Source organism: Ostrinia furnacalis, unplaced genomic scaffold (assembly GCF_004193835.3).
Source record: "Ostrinia furnacalis isolate ACB-3 unplaced genomic scaffold, ASM419383v2 OfSCF4105, whole genome shotgun sequence".
Classification (NCBI taxonomy): domain Eukaryota; kingdom Metazoa; phylum Arthropoda; class Insecta; order Lepidoptera; family Crambidae; genus Ostrinia; species Ostrinia furnacalis.
The window spans coordinates 945,727-968,881 of NW_021134344.1; the positions used below are offsets into that span (position 1 = coordinate 945,727).

The 23,155-nt window shown below is 38.6% G+C and overlaps 1 protein-coding gene and 1 non-coding gene across 2 annotated transcripts; one reads left to right on the plus strand and one right to left on the minus strand.

Annotated features, from left to right (window-relative positions):
• Positions 1–4,251: 4,251 nt before the first annotated feature.
• Positions 4,252–4,323, minus strand: TRNAE-CUC (transfer RNA glutamic acid (anticodon CUC)). The gene has a single exon. It is a non-coding gene; the product is annotated as a tRNA-Glu (tRNA).
• Positions 4,324–12,607: 8,284 nt separating this feature from the next.
• On the plus strand, positions 12,608–20,001 carry LOC114358772 (agrin-like). The gene is made up of 3 exons (XM_028312816.1): positions 12,608–12,657; positions 12,747–14,249; positions 18,553–20,001. Exons 1-3 carry the CDS (start codon positions 12,642–12,644, stop codon positions 19,971–19,973), a joined length of 2,940 nt encoding a protein of 979 aa, XP_028168617.1. The 5' UTR covers positions 12,608–12,641; the 3' UTR covers positions 19,974–20,001.
• The last annotated feature ends 3,154 nt before the right edge of the window (positions 20,002–23,155 follow it).

Genomic DNA, 23,155 nt, shown 5'->3' on the forward strand with positions numbered 1-23,155 from the left:
CGATCATAGGCCAATGACAGGTCGCGCGGACTGTCATGGATTGCGCGCCCTGTCACTAGCCTATGATCGCGCCAGCGATGGCGATCTGCACGCGTTGGTGTGGTTGAAGCTTAAGTCAAAGTCGTCAGTCCTGTACTGGTCTAGAAATTCCTCCAATATGCCATGCCACCTGTCCACAGGTTACAAACGTGACAGCGTAACTATTCCTACCGCCTGCAACTTCTGTTTAGCAGGATCTATATTAAAAAGCCAACCAGTCAAGCCAATTTTACTTCGGGGGAAATTGATCAGAAGAACATTTTCGAAGTTAACAAAAACATGACAGTTGTAATTCTGAGATCGTTTCTCTACGGTTTGTATCTAGTTACTTCGTTCAGTTAACGTTTAATTTGCGATCTGAATCCGATATTACTCTATTTTATTCAGTTCTAAAGCTTTATTTCGCAGGCATTATAATTATTCGAAATCTACATTTTTATTAGCGTTCATTATGTTTAGTAAACATTTCTAACGCCAATCTGTGTCAAGTTATATAAGAAACTGTTTGTTTACACGACTACCAAAACCAAACAAGGTCAAGGAAAGGAAATTACCATAAATATTGGCACAGATTCATATTGAAACTGCTAGGTCAATTTCCGTGCACGTTAATTATGGATATTATTCTAATTCTTTATGCTTTCATTAAGGCTCGCAAATAAAAACTTCTAGCAATGCAATTCGTATAAATACGTACACAAATATGTGGTCTTTAATAAATCTTGCTTCCTTTGCTTGCTACTGCCTACTGGACATAGATTTGTCTGTAGTTTCTCAAGCTACCACTGCGTGGACTACTCTAAATTGTCACTGGAAGTGGACTTTGATCACCTAGGTGATCAAAGCCAGGTGATCAAATCGGAATAGACCGAATAGAGCATACTTAATTATAACTTTTGCATCAGTGAAATGCTTCCGACACGTCCAATGTTTATAGCAGAGCAATATTTTAAATTCTACTGCATTAACTGTAACTTTGCTGCACCTCTTTAGCGTAACAATTTAACCACGCGCAGTTTAGCGTTAGATTATGGCGTGATCGGCCCGAGCATCGCACGGCAACAGCGAACCAAACAAAAAAGGCATTAGCAACGCACTCCTTCAAACGCCGCGGGTTCGAACGCCCGGTGGACCATGGTAACGGTATTTGGTACATCAATATCACAGTCCCGACCAAAAACTCTTGTGTTTTGATGAACCTTTGATGAACCCTATTCATAAAACACATGAACATTGATTAAGCACTATTTTAGCTAATTAATGATTTGCCAAACATTTATATTTATTTTACTCTGTTCAATGGGCTTTCGACTCTATAAAATAATGGAGTATCCAGTTTTAAAGTTCTTAAGAAAGCTGGATAGCACGGTGAAGATCACACCTTTCAAGTTTTATAACATAATGGAAAATTACTGGAGTAGAGAACTAGAGACTGCAACCAGCGTGGGACGACTGCTTGCCCAATAGACGAACTAACTAACCAAGGCTACCACCGCAAGACCTTAAAATATTGAGAACGCCTAAAAGCATTGAGGCCTGTTTTACATTTAACGTCTGTAGGCTAAGTTGGTTGTGATACGAAGAACCTATGCGCAAAATCAAATAAGATATCGTGGTAATTTTTTTACCATTCCAATAAAGTAAACCACAATTGAGCAATAACCTGACCTATGCTCTTTGAAGCACCTGAACTTCGCGTTAAGCACTTCTAAAACATCAAAACCCCTTGTGATGTGCAAAAACAATCGTTAGTTACTAGTACATTTTTTATGTCCGATTGAAAGTGCTCAGAATCGGATCAAGGACGATACCACAACGACACCGTGTCACTCGACGAGTCACAGCGCAGATAAATCTGAATCCGACTGCATAAGCGATGAGGTGATATTTAAATGATATGTCCAATACCAGCCGGGCTGGGATACGCGCCATGATAAAACCACGACAAATGAATCTAAATGGGCCTACGACAATGTATGCGCTTATCGTGCAAAATCGATAAAATGTCTCAATAAAATTTAACATGGCGCGCATCCTAGGCCTACGGATGGTCTAGGATGCGCGCCGTGATATACTCTTATCGACGTCAAAATGTATGGGCAAAATCGATAAATTGCCGTGTGCCGTGATAACCGCTTATCCTTGCTACAGGTTACATTTAACAAGATACTTACATGATTATTCTAAGCCGAGTTTTGTCGAATTAAAACTTTTGCAAGTCAGTTCAATTTTACACGTTACAAACTTCTTTCTACTTTGCCTGTCACATGTATACAGGAAATCACAATTAGTCAAAAAGAAATACAACAATACAACGAAGAACACTACAACTGCTAGTAGTCGACCCATCCTGCCAGATTCTGATCCCGTTATGATGGAAAGCTACAACGATGGTGGTTTATAAGGGTTTTTTAACAAAAGGGAAAATATTTCTATTGTTAAACTTTTCTTTTCTCTTTAAAGGTTTCCCTGAAAACGTCTAAAAAAGCACCATTTGACATTTAAACATTTTCAACAACAAATATGAAAGTTTTACGCAACACCAAAATTTTCCTTTTTCTAAATGAGAAAGGGAGCAAGCATTTCGCGAGCTTCCTTTGCAATCACTTTTCAACAATGTTTGTCGGTCTTCTGTTCGCATTTGACGAAAATACGAAATGCTATAAATGTAACGTTTAGGGGAACCTTGTAATAGATGTTGTTAAGGCCACGTCAGTGCTTATTGTTTAATTAATTTTCAGCTCTAAATTACACCCCTTACGTAACGTGTACTAGAGTTAAACAATAAACTAGACAGAGGAACCCATGCTTGTCTCGTGGATCCCCTGTACTGTACTATTGAAGTGTCATGCTCATTCGCCTTGGGGGCTGTCTGTTTGTGAGGCAAAGAAATCCAGAGGTCACTGTCTTGGACACCCTTTCTCACTCCATGGACAATCTTTCCACATTAACCCCTAACAAATCAAAATTGACCTCTCAACCTCATAGACCACTCTGGCTATAATATCATTGAGGTAAACAAACTATCTGTGCCAATATCATTGCTCTTTTGAATTTGAAACAGTCGAGTCGCTTCAGAACTTCAGACAGCACATAGATGCAATTTTGCATCAAAAATATTATGTGTAGTCAAGTCATAATGGCGCGTAGATATCGATCGATGTATTGAAAGATGGTTGACAATGTATAAAGATTAAGAAATGAAATTAAGCAATTTCAACAAAATAACGAACAGCGGATGCATTGCCACATTTCCAACAAAATGACTGACACATTGAGGCTGCCACTTTAAATTCCATATTCTGAGGAAAGCTTGGCTGAATCCATAATGTCCTGTGACGGTGAGTGTGCGTCAGTCAACGCGAGTTGAATCTTATCATCATAATGCATTATGTGAGCGCACGTATAAATCAAGCGTCATTTTCACTACGCCGATTTGATCATTAGGTGTTAGTGCGTGTGTTATTAAGTTTATAGGTACAAACATTACAAATAGTATTTATGAAAGAATTTAACAGTTTATGTGTAAAGATAGATAATTCTTAAAGAAAAAGAAAGTCTTTGTCATCGACTGTAAATTGTCTCTTGCATAATTTTTTCAGCTTATAAAGTCAAATACAAAATCCCAATAGCTACTAACTACAGAATAAATTAATAATATTTTTTGTTTTATATTTTCTTAAATTGTATAATTTACAGCTCTGTGAACGTCATTAATATAATAACAAGTAATAAAATAATTGTACGAGCATTACTAACTGGTTGTTGTAATCTTTCGTAATTAATTTGTACGATCGTAAAAAGCAAATTGACGCAGGCAACTTAATTAGAAGCTGTGGCATTTTATACGATTTCTGTAATTAGCTCAATTAACTATTCAAAACAAATGTTNAAACACCCTGTATATTTTATATATTATTTATGTATGTAGCATATTTGTTTTCGTTTTTCTTTCCTGCACTAGAAGTACCGCCAAACAAATTTCTTTTCTGCTCAACCCAAAGGTAAACTGGTCGAGAATGCTTTAGTGCATTAAGTTCGCCTTATGTACAATTTTATTTTGGCATAAAAGTTTAAATAAATAAATAAAATAAATAAATTATTAACATTCAGCATCATTTTAACCCTTCACTACTTTATTAAAGAAGTAATCACTAAATTATAGGTAAAACATTGATTGAAAAATAATTAGAAATTCTAAAAAGAGTATTATTCCGGTACCGGGAATCGAACCCGAGCCTCCTGGGTGAGAGCCAGGTATCCTAGCCACCAGACCATACCGGAGCTTACAGGCGGAAATGAAAATAGCTATCCAATGTTAAAATTTTGCGTCCCATTTAATAGGTACTAAAATATTTTTAATCTTTAAAAATAGGTAACACAGTTAAAAGTGACATTTTTTTATTTTAGTAAAGCAAGTCAAGGTTCAAAATAGACTATTTGAAACCATTCCCCAGTAATTCAAAGTCATGGTTTCATTGTATTAATTGAAAAAGTAGTTTATTTGAGTTGACAAAATAGTGCCGTCACTTGCTGGTATTGCCATAGACAATCTATGGGCGTTTTTCGTTTTGACAGTTTTAAAAAGTACGTCTATTGATTGGTGGTGTCAACACGTCTAATAAATCACTGTTTCAGCATCTAAAATCCCTAAGGTTGGGTCTGTCAATCTACATACAAAAAAACCCGATTATCGTTAAAGTTACGGTCAAAGTGAGGTGGTGAAACTCAGCCTAACTGCCTAACGTCGAAACTGGTACAGTCCATCACGATAATACTTATTTAATTTATATAGAATTTAGGTCTCACTGTTAAGGTGTAACCATAATAATATAGTCTCTTTTCTATTGTTATTTAATCAAAAATTTTCAAAAACTGAATTCGTTCATTCGCATAATAGGTAATCTCCGTTACATTAAAAAAATCATGAGCTTATTACGAACGAATAATACGAGGAAATCTCAGAAAGAGGGCACGATTAAAAATTGTTTGCTCCGAGCATTGTCCGTCCGGGAAGAACGGAAAGGTCCTTGCAAAAATTATACACCGAAGTTGCCATCATAAATACGAGTGATAGTGTTGCCAACGCGATATTAGAAAAAACCGATTTCTTATCTGAAAACCGGTCTCTAAAGTTTTTATTATAGTTTGTTATGGCAGTAAAATGAAAGTTATTGTTAAAAACACACTTAATGATAAGATTAATTAGTTGCTCATTAAACACAAAGCAAATATTTTCGAGATTTCAACCCGCAACAGGTGTTTTGTAAGGTTAGTAACCCATAAAGTATAAATACAAATACGCTAATAGACTCAAAATATTTAACTAGTAGTCTTAGTAAAGAGCTTTTCAGCTACGTTTTATACAACTATGTATGTTTTCCAGCACGTTTCTGAGGGTCTACGATTACGGTATTTTAGTCAGAAATTCGGAAAACCGATTGAATGTTGCACATCACTAAAATAGGAACAAAGAGTGGACCTTTTTAAGCGTATTGTTTCGCACCTCGCCGGATTGCGTCCCTTATTGGAATAAAATATTCAGGGCTCCGGGTTTTTGAGGGCTGCTTCATTGTTCGCCCACTTTCGCGTGTTTAGCTAGTGAAATGAGAGCATTTTGCGCAGATGTGACGAATTCGTTATGTTGTTGCATCGAAAAACCTGATAATGTTTTATTATCTGACGACAGCTATGAAGGTATGCATGGACCAAAACCCAAAATGTGACGTATTTGCAGAGGGGTGGAGTAAGTTACTAGCAGAATGTCTTGGGTAAGTACTGTGAAAATAATCGGATCTGATTTATGTAGTTTTCCTAAGTTAAATTGTTTATAGGTTCGTCTTGTTTGAATAGTGAAATTGGTACTACCGTTCTATTCATAAGAAAAATAAATAAACAAATGCTGTGTTAGATGTAGACCGGTTGTTGTGGAAATCGTGGTTGTCCAGCAGTAGACGTGCGTGAACGAACAAACTTAGATGTAGAATTTTTTGTGTAATAATAAATGTGTTCCTGTTAATCTCAACCGATAATATAATTCTAGATTTAGACGTTACTTAAGTGCTACCAAAGAGCAAATGCTTCGTGCTACGATGGACGTAATATGAGTAGGTATTTAGGGCAATGCTTTCAGCTTGAGCAACCCCAAAAAAGTATTTGTAGTTTGGAAGAGACGGCTATTTTTGGAAAAGCTGTACTTACTAACTTATTACTAGAACTATAAATATTATACAGTTTGAAAGCCGATATTCTGTTCAAACCGCCTGAAACTTCCGCAAAAATGGCGAATGCAGTTCCCATAAATAAGAGGATCCCACTCGTCCCGGGGAGAAAATTTACTCATAAAGACTTCGAGAATCGTATTCGTTTGCAGCTGCGATGTTGGCCCGGAGTTTAAAGTTTCAAGCGAGCTTCAAAGAGTTCTAACTTATATTATGACTTTAAATATGTAGTATAAAATTGTGACTTTTTGAGAATGTGAAGCCCTGTCGTCATATGTCATCACTATTAACCGGATAAGAGATTGACCTGCGATCTGAAGCACAGAACAATGTTTTTGTTCGTTCCATCAAGGGTAGTGTTTGTCCTTATCAACCTAGTAATTACTGCTTTCAAGGGATATCTATCTATCAATAAGTCTTTTACACTTCTGACTTTGTACAATAATGTTGAAACTAGCAATGATATCTTTGAAAATTCTACTTAATACAAAGCAGTGGTGACGTGTTCAAGTCTAGTCTACACAGATAAGGGTAGCGGCAGCGACGTGGCGGCGAACCGCCTACAGGGCCCTAAATACCGTCGCGACCGCATGTCCAATTAGCACGACTTTGTCTCTATAATATGATCCTACATCAATCACTCCAATAGACCTTATAACATCCACTTTATAGGTCATTTCAAGCAACCAAACAATTGCGTCCACTTATCGCCGTAAAAAGGCTTTATTTCCTTGTCAACTACTTGGTCCTAGACTCCCCATACCAAACCGCCCACTAAATGCGTCTATTAACTGAGACTGCAGTCATTAACTAGGCAATGGACCTAATGTGCTCCACTTAAGATTGAATACTGAATGAGAAAGACTTCCATACACGCTAAGAGATCCCCTCACTACACTGGCCTTGGAATTGCATTATCCGCATGATTACACGTCTCTGTGTGTTAATTATGGGGAAGTGATTAAATGCCTTCGTGTCTTCTGTCGTGGAAGTGAGTTTTATTACACCCCTGTCATGTGGACTGTATCACGAACCTACTGTCTGCTGACTTTACGAGGCTTTATGTCACTTTCATGCACACGCGAAGGTCAGTAAGTATGGGTGAAAAGTCTAAGTTTTATTAACAGTTCTGGGGAATCGCATTTACGAGTGTGAAATAGATAGGTTGAAATTAAAAACCATCATGTGGGAGTCAAACCCAGTAGTTGAGACTCTACCCACCAAACTAAGAGGTGGTTCATAATAAGAAAATAGCGTATACCCTTAAACTGTCTCGAAGCAATTACGTGCACCGTGAGTGTTTGCGTCGCACGCGGCTTACCCATGACGCGCGCAAATTGAATCATAACACTGTCTACCCCCGAGCCTCGGCCACAGCCGAGCGAGTGCAGCCAATCAACAGCGATCACTGGAAGCTTTGGTGTTTGCGGAATACACGGGGCTTACGGCTGGAGAACGCAAATTAAATCATAACACGGGCACCGTGCTAAGATCTCGGCCACAGTTCAATGAGATCAGTAATGCAAATTAAAACAACGACCAAAATAATACAAACGCATAGGTCTGCTTTTATGTCCTTTACAAAGAACTTACAAGAACAGCCAGTTTATGATTTAAACTAATAAGTGTGACATACGCGGAAGACTTTCATGAAAATAAAATATTCGTCGCTTGAATCCTGAGCCACAACGAAAATGAAGAGTAAGTTAATCCTAACTTAAGCTATTCGGTCGGTGGTCCTCAAATACTAACTAGTTTGGATCACTAACACTGCGAGTGATTTGACCAAAACTGCTGGTTTGCCTTCTATTCTTCCATCCACATTTTGTCAGAGTATCAAGTTTGTAAATGATTTGGAAATCATTCAGATGCCAAAGCTTTTCTTATTGACATTCTGTAATTGTGCTGGCTGACTCTACCAGGCCGTGTCGAAGACGGTCTGTTATTACTGGGCGCTTGGCCATACCACTGGAAATGCGTTCCACTTGGAGCATAGTTGATGCATTTCAGAACACATATTGATAGGAAAATTATCGTTTTCAGGACGAATAACGCCTAATTCTCAAACATGAATATTAATTTCCGACCACGCTTAGGTTATGGTTTTAATATTTTCAGGATTTTATCACTGAAAGGAAACCAAACTACCTACTAATAAAATATTTCCCTACATTTACGTCTACTAATAATACAAACATTACAATCGATCATCAAATGAATTTGTAATGTTTCCAAAGTCATCGCTGTTTTTTGTCCCAGTTGAAAATGAAGGTACAATTTTTTCAGCGAAAAACAAGTGCTAAAATCGTCTTTGCCATGAAAAAAACAGCAGCAAAAAAGCTCACCGCGCCGCATAATCCACGCATCATCTGATAGCCGGCTCAGCATCGCAGGCATTAGTTCCCATATTCCTTATCTCCCGGTTTTTGTGCCCAACTAATGAGCCCCCCTCCCCCCTCCGCCTCGTTTAACCCTCTCAGAGCCCTCGCCGCTCACTAATTAATTTATATCACACGGACCCTTGGCTCAGAGGTGAAAATCTTTTTCTTGCGTTTGAAAATTTAGTACCGGTGTAATGTTTAATTAAATATGAAGCTGTAAATTAGGCGCGATCTCCTTTGTTTTAAAATGTATTTTTACGATCCTTTTGAAGATATTCTTGAACATTGTTTCATTTTTTTTTTTTTTTTTTTATGTGATAGGAGGCAAACGAGCAGACGGATCACCTGATGGTAAGTGATTACCGTCGCCCATAGACACCCGCAGACCCAGGGGCGTTACAGGTGCGTTATTTCTAACAAAGTTAAATAATTGTTATAGCAAAGGCATTTAAGTACCGAGTATATTTTTTAGTTGTAACACAATATCACATGTACCCTCTGGCGATATATTCATTCGAATTGAGAACCTCCTCCTTGTTTGAACTCGATTAAAAATAACAAAAAACCGGTCTTTCATAAATTCTAATTCCTCCTGATCTACTTTTGTGCAATTTCACTCAATGACCCATTTAGCATAACCTGCCCCGTTCAGTATTTCACTGCTGCGTTACAAACTCCGTATCACTTACGTTTGTAGCAAAGTAGGCAATTAAAACTTAAAGGTTGCATATTCAACGAGAGGTGAACGGGCCCAAACAACAAGTGGCAACTCAAACAGGCCCTCGGCTCGACGCGAATTATTTGAGCCGGTAATACCGTACTATATAAATAAACTGTTTATGTAGTGTTACAAGTTACACAATTTTGCTCGAAGCAGATGAGATACGATTTACGCTGGAAACACATACTGGCAGTCAATAATAAAGAGCAGGTAAAGGTAGTAAACGAGGAAACTACGTGGAGCGCTATTTATGTGTGAAGTCCTCATCATTATACACTGTGTCACTGTATAGGTTCACTAATATTTTTTTTATATTTTATGCGAACAGGCGACTATGGTGTCGGCGCGTGAGATTGCTCATTCTAAAATTTCCAAGGATAGGCAATTCGAGCCTTGTCACCGCTGGACTATTGAGATGTTCCACAGTCGTATAGTTTATTATAACAATAAATAGTTTATGAACACGATATTTGACTGTAACCAACAGTAATGAGTAGCACCTGCACAAGTGAGTAAACATTACTAAACTAAACACGAACTGTTAATTTCACGTGTAGTTTAAACAATAAACTGAATTTTGACTGTTGTTTCAACGGCAAAATTTGTTATTTGTTAATTTAGTGGTTGATATAGTATAATTGTATAAACTATTTGCTATTAATTAGTGGGCCAATGTAAATCTGACGATGTGTAGCGCGTTAAAAACACAAATTACTTAAGAAAACACTCTTAGCACATACTCAAAACTTTAGTTAGACTTATTATTATACTAATAAAATATTTGCATTATAAAAATTAATCATTATGTAATTCAGTGGTGAAGCCATACATACATCCAATGGTTTGTCAATGTGCATGTAGGTAACCAATTCGTAGACTCTACCAAGCTAAGCTTTGCCTACCTACTTCTTTTTGTCTAGAACATTTCCAAGGTTCAAATTCTTTAAAAGCTTAATTCTTTTTCGAACGCCGTTCCTGTAGAAGTTTTTAACTAGTGCAGGAATTTTCGCCCATTTTCCTGGGCGGAATTCCCACATCCCGCTACACGGCGCGCCGCGCGGCGGACTGGTATAGATTTTGCCGAATTCTTACGTAACGGCGACGTAGGTATTTTTGTCGCGTTTTGGCATACATCCGATGTTCGCTACTTTATTTACACCTAGGGTTGAAAGATTTTATGTTTTGCTAAAATAATTATTGAAGAAAAATGATCTCAGATTTTTAAAACTAGTAGGTATGCTTTATGAAATTTTGTCAGGTTCTTAATAAAAATTTCATAAATTGGCCGATGCAGAGTCAAAATGAGATGCTAAAGACTGGAGATGCAGTGGGTGAACCATGTCGAGTGACTGTGGGAAGGAGGTTTGGAACTCGGCTCATTGGCGGAGACAAAAAAGACTCTACCTTACCCTCAAAACCCTGCCGCAAAACAAACTTACGTGAATGGAGACAGATTGCATCTTTGAGTAATTGGGAAAGACATAAAAAAGATTAACTACGATGAATTGGGATACTGATCTTTTTTGAAGTCGGTTAAAAGAAAAATTAACATTCTTCTGTTTCGGACAGCCCTACTCTGCGGTCGCCCGATCGAGTCACGCGCCACCCGAATCCCAATTGAAAGGTGGCAAGATTGAATGACGATGGCCGCCGGGTTTTATCAAATCATGCGCACAAGCGGATCTAGGACGTTCCGTCACTTTCACTAACTTGCTTCTCTAAAACCTATGGTCTGGGTCCAGCCTAATCCATTTATCTTCAGTTACTATTACTAATTTTATCTCAACAGGCTAATGTGGTCTCACCTTGTCTACGTCCCAATTCGGATCCGAATAAAAGTAAATATTCCTCATTTTATAGATGTTACTACAACCCAAAGAAGACGATCTAAAATGAAATAGACCGTACGTTTGTAAGACTGTCTTTGAAACAGCGCAATAATAAAATGGTTAACTATTCGAACAACATAACACAACATTCTGTAGAATGCTAGACAAATGCAGTGATGTTCGTACATTAGCTGGTCCCAGGTTTAGATTACCTATGTACGTTGCTTAGGTACTTACATTGTGACCCCACGTTTACAGTTCCTGAACTCAATTTACGTTGACAAAGGATTAAACGGCCGAGGTACAATGCAAATAAAGTGTTACTAGTGCTACCTACTACATGCTGTTTTAAAAATTGCCATTAAAAATCACTTTTATTTTAGAAAAAGGAGACAATTTAAAATATTCAAACCTATCTTTCTCGTCTTTATTCCCTGCTCTGTCAGTAAATCTCGATAGGTACACTTCGTTTTAAGTATTTTAGTAAGTCTTCAAAATTATTCAAAATCCTAGTTAGCTTAGTATACAGAAAAATAACGACGTCCATATTCTCATTACAATGTACTTGACCAAAAATACATTTAAAAACAAAAAAGACATTAAAAAAAAGTTGCTCACATAGGATCAAACGGCCGATTATATTCTCAAAATGGCTCCACCAACTTGTTTACCAGATGCCAGATCAGCCTGTACATTTAAGGTAATTTTTTATACTTTTTTACTGTTTACAAAGGTGTTCGCAGTTAATACCCACTTGTGATAAACACCATTATTATTCAAAGACAATAACATTGAAACGCATTATACGAGTTTTTCCTAAGAAATGGTTTTATTGTTGTTTTACAAATAACAACATTAATTAATGATTTAGATTTTCAAAATTATTTACATTATAACAATAAGCGATTATTCTCTTTGTCTATTGATTATGTTCATTGATTAATTGTACATTAAAAATTGTAATTTCTATAATTCAAAAATAAATGTAGGTATGTATTAGAGCCATCAGCCCAAGGACTAGAGTCCAAAAAGACTTCATCGGTTACAATCAACACGGTGTAGATTTGTTACCATCTACACGATTTAAAAAATATTTGTAGTTATTTCAGTGGGTGGTTTTAATCGCCTCTGTGGTCTAGTGGTAAGATCATCTGCTTCAGATTCAGAGGTCCCAAAATTTTCAAGTGTGCTGTTACGGCCAGCGTTTGTTCATCAATACTTATTTTATTATATCAATACAGATAATTTATTAGAACCGAATCCAAAAAACTTACAGATACCTACATAAAAATATAAAAACAGGTGAAGCAGGTAAAAGCGACTAGTTATGTACTATTATTTGCACAGAAGGTGCGCTACAAGACATAAATCTTGTGTAGAACAAACAACACGAGCAATATAAATTAATAAAGGACCCTTTCAAATGTAATCAGCTCAGGCCGACCGCAAGATGAAGATTGGCGCGGGTAATTTTTGATTTTTTGCACTAATTCTTTTAGTCTGAAATACTAATTGTGATAATTTTTAATATTTTTTATTTTATTTTTGTCAACAGGACTACTGGTTCTCGTTATTCTTCACACCAAGTTCCAAGATGCTTCCACATCTCACGCAGAACAAAAAAATTCATCATCGGTAATAGCACCATTGCCGCCACCCATCATCGACTGTGCTTGTAGCTATATTTACTATCCTGTCTGCGGAACCGATGGACGAACCTACACGAACGTATGTGTCATGAACTGTATAAGTTTTGAAAACATAAGACGAGGCCTGCCGCCCATCTTCCTCAAAGGGAACGGTGAATGTCTAGAAGACCCGTGTATTTGTCCTCAAGTCGTCCTACCGGTATGTGGCAGTGATAACTACACCTACAGCAACGAGTGCTACTTGAAATGTGAGAGCAGCAGACGCGAGCGTCTGGGCCTTGGACCCATCGTCGTTGCACACGAGGGAAATTGTTCGAGCACACCCTGTATCTGCTCCAGCATCATCACGCCGGTCTGCGGTACAGACAGTGTAACGTACAGAAATATTTGCCTGCTGCAATGTGCTAGTCGCAAAAATCAGGCTCAAGGTCTCCAGCCGATTAGATTAGCTTATTCAGGAGCTTGCTTCTTCGAGAGCTGCATGTGTCCTCTGAATATCGAACCTGTTTGTGGAAGCGATGGGACCACGTACAATACTCCCTGCCACCTGGCTTGCAAAAATAGAATTGGATATGCGATGGGCTACCCAGAGGTACAACAATTGTACAAAGGTCCATGCGTCAGCTGTGCCTGCCCAGCGATTAGCGACCCCATCTGTGGCAGTGATGGCAAAGATTATGGTAACCCATGTGAGCTAGAATGTGAGAACAAGAGAAGGGAAAAACAGTGTTTGAGTCCAATAACAATTCGCTACAAAGGTAAGTGTGTCAGATGCGTGTGTCCTGGTGTTCTGGACCCTGTGTGTGCTAGCGATCGCAGAACATACAAAAATAAATGTGAATTAAAATGTATAAATCAAGTGCGACAACGATCTGGCCTATCACCTTTGGAGTTGTTGTTCAAGGGAAATTGCATTAAATGTAACTGCCCTAAAAAATCCAATCCAGTCTGCGGTACTGATGGAAACACGTACAACAACAAATGTTTACTAGATTGTGAAAACAAGTACAGAAAAAAGCAAAACCTCACATTAATATCAATTGAATATAAAGGAGAATGCGAAAACTGCTTTTGCACAGCCATTGGAGATCCTCTTTGTGCCAGCGATGGTAAAACTTATGGTAATCCTTGCGAATTGGCTTGTGAAAATAAAAAAAGAGATAGAATTGGACTTCCAGTGCTGTATAAGAAGTACCGAGGAGTTTGTACTTTTTGTGAATGTGTCGCGGAAGGTAGCCCAGTGTGTGGCAGCAATGGCGTCACATACGAAAACGCTTGCAGACTGGATTGTGAAAATGTAGATCGCAAGAAACAGAATTTATCATCAATCACTATTGATTATAATGGTACCTGCATCGATTGCATCTGTACTGCAGACTACAGGCCCGTGTGCGGAAGTGACGGCGTTANGATATTATTTTTTATAAATATACAACACTCCAGAATGTATAGACAAGGTAAGTTCAAGATTTTTTTATTTATGAAATAAGGCTTACATGAGACATCTGACTTTAGACTATACATAGATCTAATGCAGCGTTTTTGTGCTCTAAATACAACTTCCCTGTTAGATGAATTACCCCAAAAAATTAATCCATATCTAAGTATTGAGGTAACATAGCTGTGGTAGGCTGTTAGTACAGCGCTTTCATTAACTATTAATTGGAGCCTATAAAGTGCAAATGAGAATTGGCTCAGTTTTTTACAGACATTTTCAGAGTGCAGGGCCCAGTTCAATTTACTGTCTATATTTAACCCAAGGAATTTGGTTACATTTGTCTGTTCAACAGACTTTCCTAAATATCGTATGTCAAGGTTCAAGTCAATATTCTTTTGAGTAAAGCACATAATTTTGGTTTTATTTAAATTATTTGACGGGTCTGGGTGTAACTATGTATATTATGTATGTATTTATTTTAATAAATAAATTATTAAAAAAAGTATGTAAGTGGTATACTTATCTGTTACGGTTAATGTGATAAATTGAAAATTATGAATAATCGCTGGTTATTATGAATAATTACCGACAGGCGAGGTAAAAGTGATAAATTAATCACATTTATCAGTGATTATTTTATCACGTAATCTTAACCTTTAACCGACGAGGTGCGGTCTCACAGACCGCTCCGGTTTTTGAAATTTCTGGATTGCAATGTTCTACTTACTCCCGTGTCCCGAGCGTCTCAGTACCTTCGAGTTTAGTTGCCCAAACGCCATTACAGGTAGTGGTTACATCGACGAGGGCAGTTTTAATAAGATAATTTGATTTAAAGTTCAACAAAGGTTTTCGCAAAAATAAAACTATAAACATGGCAATTTTTGACTTCTATAAAAATGTAATAACTCACGTTGATAAAAGAACACCGGTATGCTCGTTATACTGCGACATGACCCAAGCTTTTGATTATGTTGACCACAAAATCTTAATCCGAAAGCTTGAAGCATATGGCATTAGAGGAAATGTATTGGATCTAATCGTATCTTATTTGAGCGAACGTCGCCAAAGAACTGAAATATGTAGACTAAACACTAGCTCCAAATCTGAGGAAATAAGTTTGTCGTCGGAACGTTTAGTTAAATATGGTGTGCCACAAGGCAGTGTACTAGGTCCTCTCTTGTTTATAATATACATAAACGATCTACCAATTGCTACTGCACAACCCATGACTTTATTCGCTGACGATAGTACAATAACTATAAATTGTAATGACATTAAATCATATAAAAATGACATAAACAATTCATTAAATTCGATAATTGACTGGCTAAATAATAATAACTTAAAAATTAATCTAAATAAAACACACATTATGCACTTTAATCAAAGATCCCTTTCTCCGTCTAATATCGAAATATGCTACAATGATATTTTAATCAGTGAGGTGGATACAACACGATTTCTCGGTATCCAAATTACGATACGATACGATACGATAGTGCCGACCCAGCCAGGACGAGGCCTGTCCCGGTCAAACCGGTATACCAGGGGGCACGATTTTAAGGAAGGACACGCTCTGGGATGGGAGAGGACGGCCGACTAGCCGCTGCGTCTTTTAAACCGCGACCGGTCGACCACAACCAAGTAGATATGCATCCTGAGCCTGGTCTAGGAAAATAGGTAAAGACGGGTTATCGTTGATAGGACTGAGCGTTGGTGCGATGAGTTGGGCGGTCCGGCCTTTGGTGTGACTGCTTGCTTATTCTTAATTTGTACAGCTGCTTGTCTAGCTTCATTGTTCCGTCGATGGCTGCGGTTCTGGGTTTGGGTCTTCTTCGCTGTCTGTTTCTTCAAGATCGAATATTTCTTGAGCTGCTTTTCTTATTTCTTTTTTATCTAGTGCTAATTGAATCCACTCGTTTCGCGTTCTTCGGTAGTATTTTAAGTCTTGCTTTAGTGTGTCCTTCCAGGTGTATATGGGTCTGCCAATCTTCAATCTTCCTGCTTTATATCGCATAGCGCTGTGAAGCACATGTGGTTCGGATCGTCGTAGAATGTGGCCGTAATAGCAAATCCTTAGGAACTTAATTCTCTTGGTTATTGTCTTGCCTTGCAGAAGTTGGCGCACTTTTCTGTTTTTAGGTGGATTTTTACTATAGCCCAACATTTCTTTCAGAATGGGGGAGGGGGTCGACAAAGTGTGACATGGTGTGACAAGGGGTGGGAGGGGTCCTAAGTTTCGTGACATCACATTTCAATTGTTTCAAATATTTGATATAATATTGATTTCATAAAAAAGTACTTAATTTAAATGGAAATAAAACTATTTCGGAACTGCTGTTTATTTAATAATTTTTCTATGTGAAATTGCAAAACATGTGACGTCACACTAGGGAGGGGGGGTCTCAGAAATGTGACTACCTGTGACAAGGACGGAGGGGGGCTCAAAAAATCATTAAATTCGTGTGACGTACTTTATGGATGACCCCTTATTTAGCATTATTACCTACTGTTTTTATTATATTAGGATACTAGCTGTGCCCGCGACTTCGTACGCGTGAAAACCCGTTTTCGCAACATATTTCATTATTGCTCTACACCTATTGCTCGTAGCATGATGTTGTATAGCCTATAGTCTTCTTCGATAAATGGGCTATCTAACACTGGAAGAATTTTTCAAATCGGACCAGTAGTTCCGGAGATTAGCGCTTTCAAGTAAACAAACAAACAAACAAATAAACAAACTCTTCAGCTTTATAATATTAGTAAGTATAGATACCTCTTAGTTTAAAAATTATTACGTTTTCTTTACAATAAGTAATTGGAAGAAAAAAAAATCTATAACAAAATAAAAAAAAACTCAGAAATTTTTTGACCTCTTTTTTGTCGATAAAAAAAGGTCGTTTCACCTAATTTTATATGTGCACTTTATCGTGACTCACACTGTATAATTTTATGCTAAGGTATAATCCAGGCAAAGTCATAATCAAGGCGCAACGGATCGTCGAATGCAAAATAGACCTGTTTATATCAATCCCGAAAATACCGGGATTAGCCAAGTACAGTCCCGGGATTTTCGGGACCAGAAAATGGTCGGGATCCCGGGATCCCGGGAATCGGGATCCCGGGATTGTATTCTCTACTTGCAACTAATCCTATACGCGAACCCCTTGGATTGATCTAATAAGTAAGTGGATAGATCTTGAACAAGGGACGACTAAAAAGAGGACCAAAATCCCAACAGAACAGCCTAATCTGGTTTACTGATAGCTCAAAGTCACGAAGACAAAGAACGCCCCGGGTGCCAAGCATCAGAGGGTGACACATGTCGCACAGATTAGTACTCACTGGCGCATCTGCATAGCAAGTCTGCGGTCTATGTCATTGTCTTTCAATCTTGGAATCGGTAAGTAACCCCAAAATCGTGGGGGTTACCAGAGGGTGCCTTAGGACTTACGCCGCCACTGTAAATATGGCCTTGGGAATGGGAACGGGCGTCTACTGTAAACACTTCGAACATAGTGAACGCTTAAGGAGGTTTGCTACAGTGTTTCAAGCTGAATTCTACGCTATGATATGTGTGCACTAAAGAACAGGGGTGTAAAAAACGCAATATTTACATCCTGATCCACAGCCAGGCAGCACTCAAACAAAAAGCCATCGCCTCAGTGAAGGTTGAGTCTAGAATTATAATATATGTGCTTTTGGATGTGAGAATCGAAGGAGAGAAAAACGATGTTTGCCGCCGCTGGACTTGCTGTATGACGGTGAATGTGTTAAATGCACATGTACTGAAGAATACAACCCAGTGTGTGGCAGTGACGGAGTAACTTACAGCAATCCTTGTGCGCTAGACTGTGAGAACGCCGTAAGAAAAGCGAAACAATTACCACCAATTTTAATTGACTATAAATGTGCTTGCATAGATTGTATATGCACGGCAGACTACACACCTGTATGCGGCAGCGACGGAAATACTTACGGAAATGTTTGTTCTCTTGGTTGTGAAAATCGTCGTAGAGAAAAACGAGGTTTTCCGCCACTAGATTTACTGTACAACGGAGAATGTATCAAATGTATTTGTACCGACGAAATCGCTCCGATATGCGGCATTGATGGAAACACTTACACTAACCCATGTGTATTAGATTGTGAAAACGCTAAGAGAAAAGCACAGAACTTATCATCAATAATTGTCATCGACTACAATGGCACGTGTGTGGATTGTTTTTGCACCGCAGACTACAGGCCCGTGTGTGGCAGCGATGGCGTTACTTATGGTAATAAATGTGCTTTTAGATGTGAGAATAAAAGGAGAGAAAGACGATGTTTGCCGCGGCTGACTTTGTTGCACGAGGGTGAATGTATTATATGCAAGTGCACTAAAGAATACAACCCCATATGCGCCAGTGATGGAATTACTTACAGCAATCCTTGTACATTAGAATGCGAAAACAGTATAAGAAAAGCGAGAAATATGCCACCATTAGACATCAAATATAAAGGCGAATGTGTTCAATGTCCATGTTCACTTGAATATGTACCGCTGTGTGCAAGCGATGATAACACCTATCCAAATTCTTGTGTCTTAGAGTGTGAAAATAAGATAAGAGAAAAGCAGAATAAAACAGCGTTAACAGTTCAATATAAAGGAGAATGTATTCATTGCCCTTGCTCTAAAGAATTTAAACCAGTATGCGGAAGTGACTGGAATACGTACGGTAACAAATGTATCTTTGAATGTGAAAATGCCAAAAGGCAGGCACAAGGTTTGCCAAAATTAGAGATTCTTTATGATGATAAATGTATTGAGTGTATTTGCCCGTTGAATTATAATCCTGTTTGTGGTAGCGACGAGAAAACTTATGGAAATAACTGCTCATTTAATTGCGAAAACAAACACAGAGAAAAACAAGGAATAGAACCATTGACGATATTGTATGACGGTGAATGTATCACTTGTGTGTGCACAGCTGATCTCAGGCCAGTCTGTGGATCTGATGGCATTACATACAGCAACATTTGCATGTTTGAATGTCAAAATAAAAAGAGACGAAGACAAGGTCTCGAGAACTTGACAATAGCGTATGAAGGTGAGTGCGTCCAATGCATATGCCCGGCGATTTATGACCCCGTGTGTGGCACGGACGAGAAAACTTATAGTAGCGTCTGTTCTCTAGCTTGTCACAATAAGAAAAGGGAAAAAATGTGTCTGCCATCGATTGGTATAGATTATGAAGGACAATGTGTCGAGTGTGCCTGCACATATGAGTATCAACCAGTATGTGCCAGCGACGATAACACGTATGCGACCCGTTGTGTCCTGAGATGTGAGAATGCAAAACGAGCAAGGAAGGATTTGCCCCCATTGATCGTTGCTTATGAAGGAGAATGCGGTAGTTGCACTTGTTCAAATGACTATTGTCCCGTTTGTGGAAATGATGGGAAAACTTACACAAATATTTGCGCGTTGCAATGTGCGAGTCAGAAGAGGGTGAAAGAAGGTCTTCCCTGCCTGGAAGTGACCAGTGAAGGTGCTTGCGGCTGCGCATGCCCAAAGAACTATGATCCGGTGACTAGCAGCGACGGGAAAACCTATGGGAACCAGTGCCTCTTCAACTGTGAGAATAAAAGACGTGATGATTTAGGCCTTCTTTTACTTACGATAGCAAGTGACATAAAAATAAAGAAATAAATAAATCACATGCATTATAATTGGTTAATGTAGGTATTTTCATGAAGAATAATAAAATTGATAAATATAGTATTGTGATGATATTTTTCTATCCTTTGTTATCCTTAGTTTTTACCTGCGCCTATTTTCTTTTGGTTAATTTCGAGACTAAAGTCTTCCCTTGCTTGACCTTCACTGGTGTTTAATAAATGCAGATCTTTTCTACACAGGCAAGTAGGTATTAAACCAGAATCTGTAGCAGTGGGAATAAGAAGTTGAGTCCCATTCCTATGCCTTTACATATCTAAATATATATAACTGACTGATTGACTGACTGACATAGTGATCTATCAACGCACAGCCCAAATCACTGGACGGATCGGGCTGAAATTTGGCATGCAGGTAGATGTTATTACGTAGGTAGGGGGTAAAGCGGGATCCACGCGTGGGAAGTCGCGGACGGCCGCTAGTCAAAAATAATTGCTCTATTTATCAGTCAATTGAAGTTCATAACTGGTCATATCGTAATCCTAAGAAACTACAAACTATACTCTTCCGCTTTTTATCTCGAGGCGTTAGCGTAAATTAAAATCTATCCATAAATTTAAACTTTCCTCCCAATCTCAATATTATAGCCTTATCAAAAAACTGTATTACTGAAAGCACATTGCGAAGAACAAAGTGGAGATATGAAATATTTATGATTCCGTTTCTATCCGCGCCTCTCGTGCCTGCCAAATTAGCCGGGTCCCGGAACTTTTGGCATTTTTCCTAACAAGACAACTCCATTTCGGAACATCCTTTGAGTATTATCGGCCCCCCGATAATCACCGGCAACTGTAATGAGCGCGGACGTCTTCATTTTTTACGACCCACCTTCACAGATGAGGCCGTATTTTTTATGGGAGAGCGCAAACGAATCGGCCAGTAGGATTTGTCGTGGAATCACCGTTTGTTTTTTTGTTTATTTGAGGTGTAGGTATTGATTGCAGACACACATGAAAATTGAATGGAAACCCACAGTGGACCTTAGTGTAAAAAAATGTGATTAGGTAGGTAAGCTTTATCATTTATAAGATTTATTATTGTAAGCTCTAAAGATTTATGTATATTATGTATGTGGATTCTTACCCCCTTACTATTAAACTTCACGTTCGTTGAAAAGTGTTTTAAAGGGACGTTTAGTATGGAAATGTTATCTTAAAACAGTGTTCAACAACTGTGTAACTTTTTATTAGTCCCTTACTAATAAAAAGTTAAGGTTAGTGTTAAAGCTTATAATTATACAAGGAATTACTTTAACACATTATGCAACCGAGATAACTAAATAACTTTGTTCGTTCTTTCAATACTGCACAGCACTCGATGCAAGTGTAAAGTGCACAATAGCCCTCGACAGCAGCGGCCGAGCCGAGTAATAGTAGGTCAGGGCTCTCAGCCCTAACTAGCTCGCTTCTCGCGTCGAGGGCCCTAGCGCGACAAAGGCTGAGGTGTTGCACCCAAACTTGCTGTCTTTGTAACTTTTATACTCATCTTATTATAAAACTACAGGCTACAAACAGAGAACAAACAAGCTGGTCTGTTTTATTTTTCTCCCTATTCAGTCTCTATTCTATAATTGCTCTCAATCAGTACATGCTGCCGCTGTTTGTACAAGTCCGTCTCATAAACTACAGGCTACAAACAGAGAACAAACAACCCGGTCTGTTTTATTTTTCTCCCTATTCAGTTTCAGACGCATAACCTTCATAATCCATCGCCCTTTCAGAATTCAATCTGAAATATACAATAGACTGAGAGGAATAAGTCGTAGTAATACTAGGTCAGAGGCTCTTAGCGCGTAACTAGCTCGCCTCTCGCACTGAGGGCCCTAGCGCGACAAAAGCTGAGGTGTTGCGCAGAGACTTGCTGTCTTTGTGACTTGTAACAGTCTCATTATATTTTTATACAATATTGGCTTGCTTTCCATACCATCTCACTCGAAGACGGCTTTTACTAGATTGTTTTCCAAACTAAATTATTGCGTAACCACCCAGGTAAAGTATTAAACTACAAAACTTATTGTTCAATCAGTTTTAGTTTAGTCCATTTCATTCTCAACAATTGGCATAAAAAGTATAAAAACATAGGCTTGTACTAGCTCTGAATTTCTGCCGCCTTCCTTTGACTCTGCCAAATACCCTCTCCTCGAGCCAAAAAGAAGTAGTTAAGTACTAATCCCGTTTTATAATCCTCAAAGCGGCTGCAAGCTCATTAAATGTTATCACAGGCAACGGAAAAAATCCCGGAAGTGTCGGGGCTCCGGGATTGGCCGGGATTCAGGGTTGGGCTCATCTGCATGGCGACCGCTAAATTGTTAATTCAGCCCGTTTTAAAACATACAAACTTTTGCCGCTCGAAACTTACCTCCACTAGCATAGGGTGGATATGAACTGAGCGAAATAATTACAGTTACATAAAAAATTAAAAAATTATCAAAACTTGAAAGTGACAGTAGCACTTCGATGAGCATACGGAAACAAAGACACTAATGTCGCTCCCGTTGAAACCGAAATGAAGAAACGTACAAACTTTAATCAGAATTTGAAGAGAAAAGCTCCAAGGCGCACTTTGGCAACTAATAGTAGAGCTAGTTTTTTATTCATTATATTTTTTGAGGCCAGCAGAGCTAACGTAATTTTAGTTTTATAGTCTATTCCTCTCATTTCAGCAAATTTCTGTCTAGAGTGACAGCGACAACAGCAAGAATTGAATATATTCCAATAGCCTTAGAGAGCCCTACTAAGAGCGCTTTCACATTAGGGCGTTAGTAGCGCGACAGCAGCGCGGCAGCGGCGTTTTTGTAATGTGAAGGGAGGCATCAGCAGTCACATAGTATGAAACTTTCGGCAGCGCGTCTTGCGCGCGTTTGTCGTGCTGCTAAATCGCCTAAATGTAAAAGCGCTCTAAGTCCTGCTGTGAGTACTGAGCGTCCTCGTGGTGTCGTTCTGGGTACGCTTGAAGCCTATAGCCTGCAATCACATCGTGTGGCCACCACATCCCTCAGCCGCAACTTGGTGAACTTAGTCCGGGCTAAAGTCGAGCATCTAATTAAAGCGCGAAGTGAATTGTTGACTCATTTGTCTCGGATCGCGCAACTTATAATTACCTCCGCGGGAACATTCCGTTCCACTTCATTTTGGGGACGCGTTGGGTAAATAAAA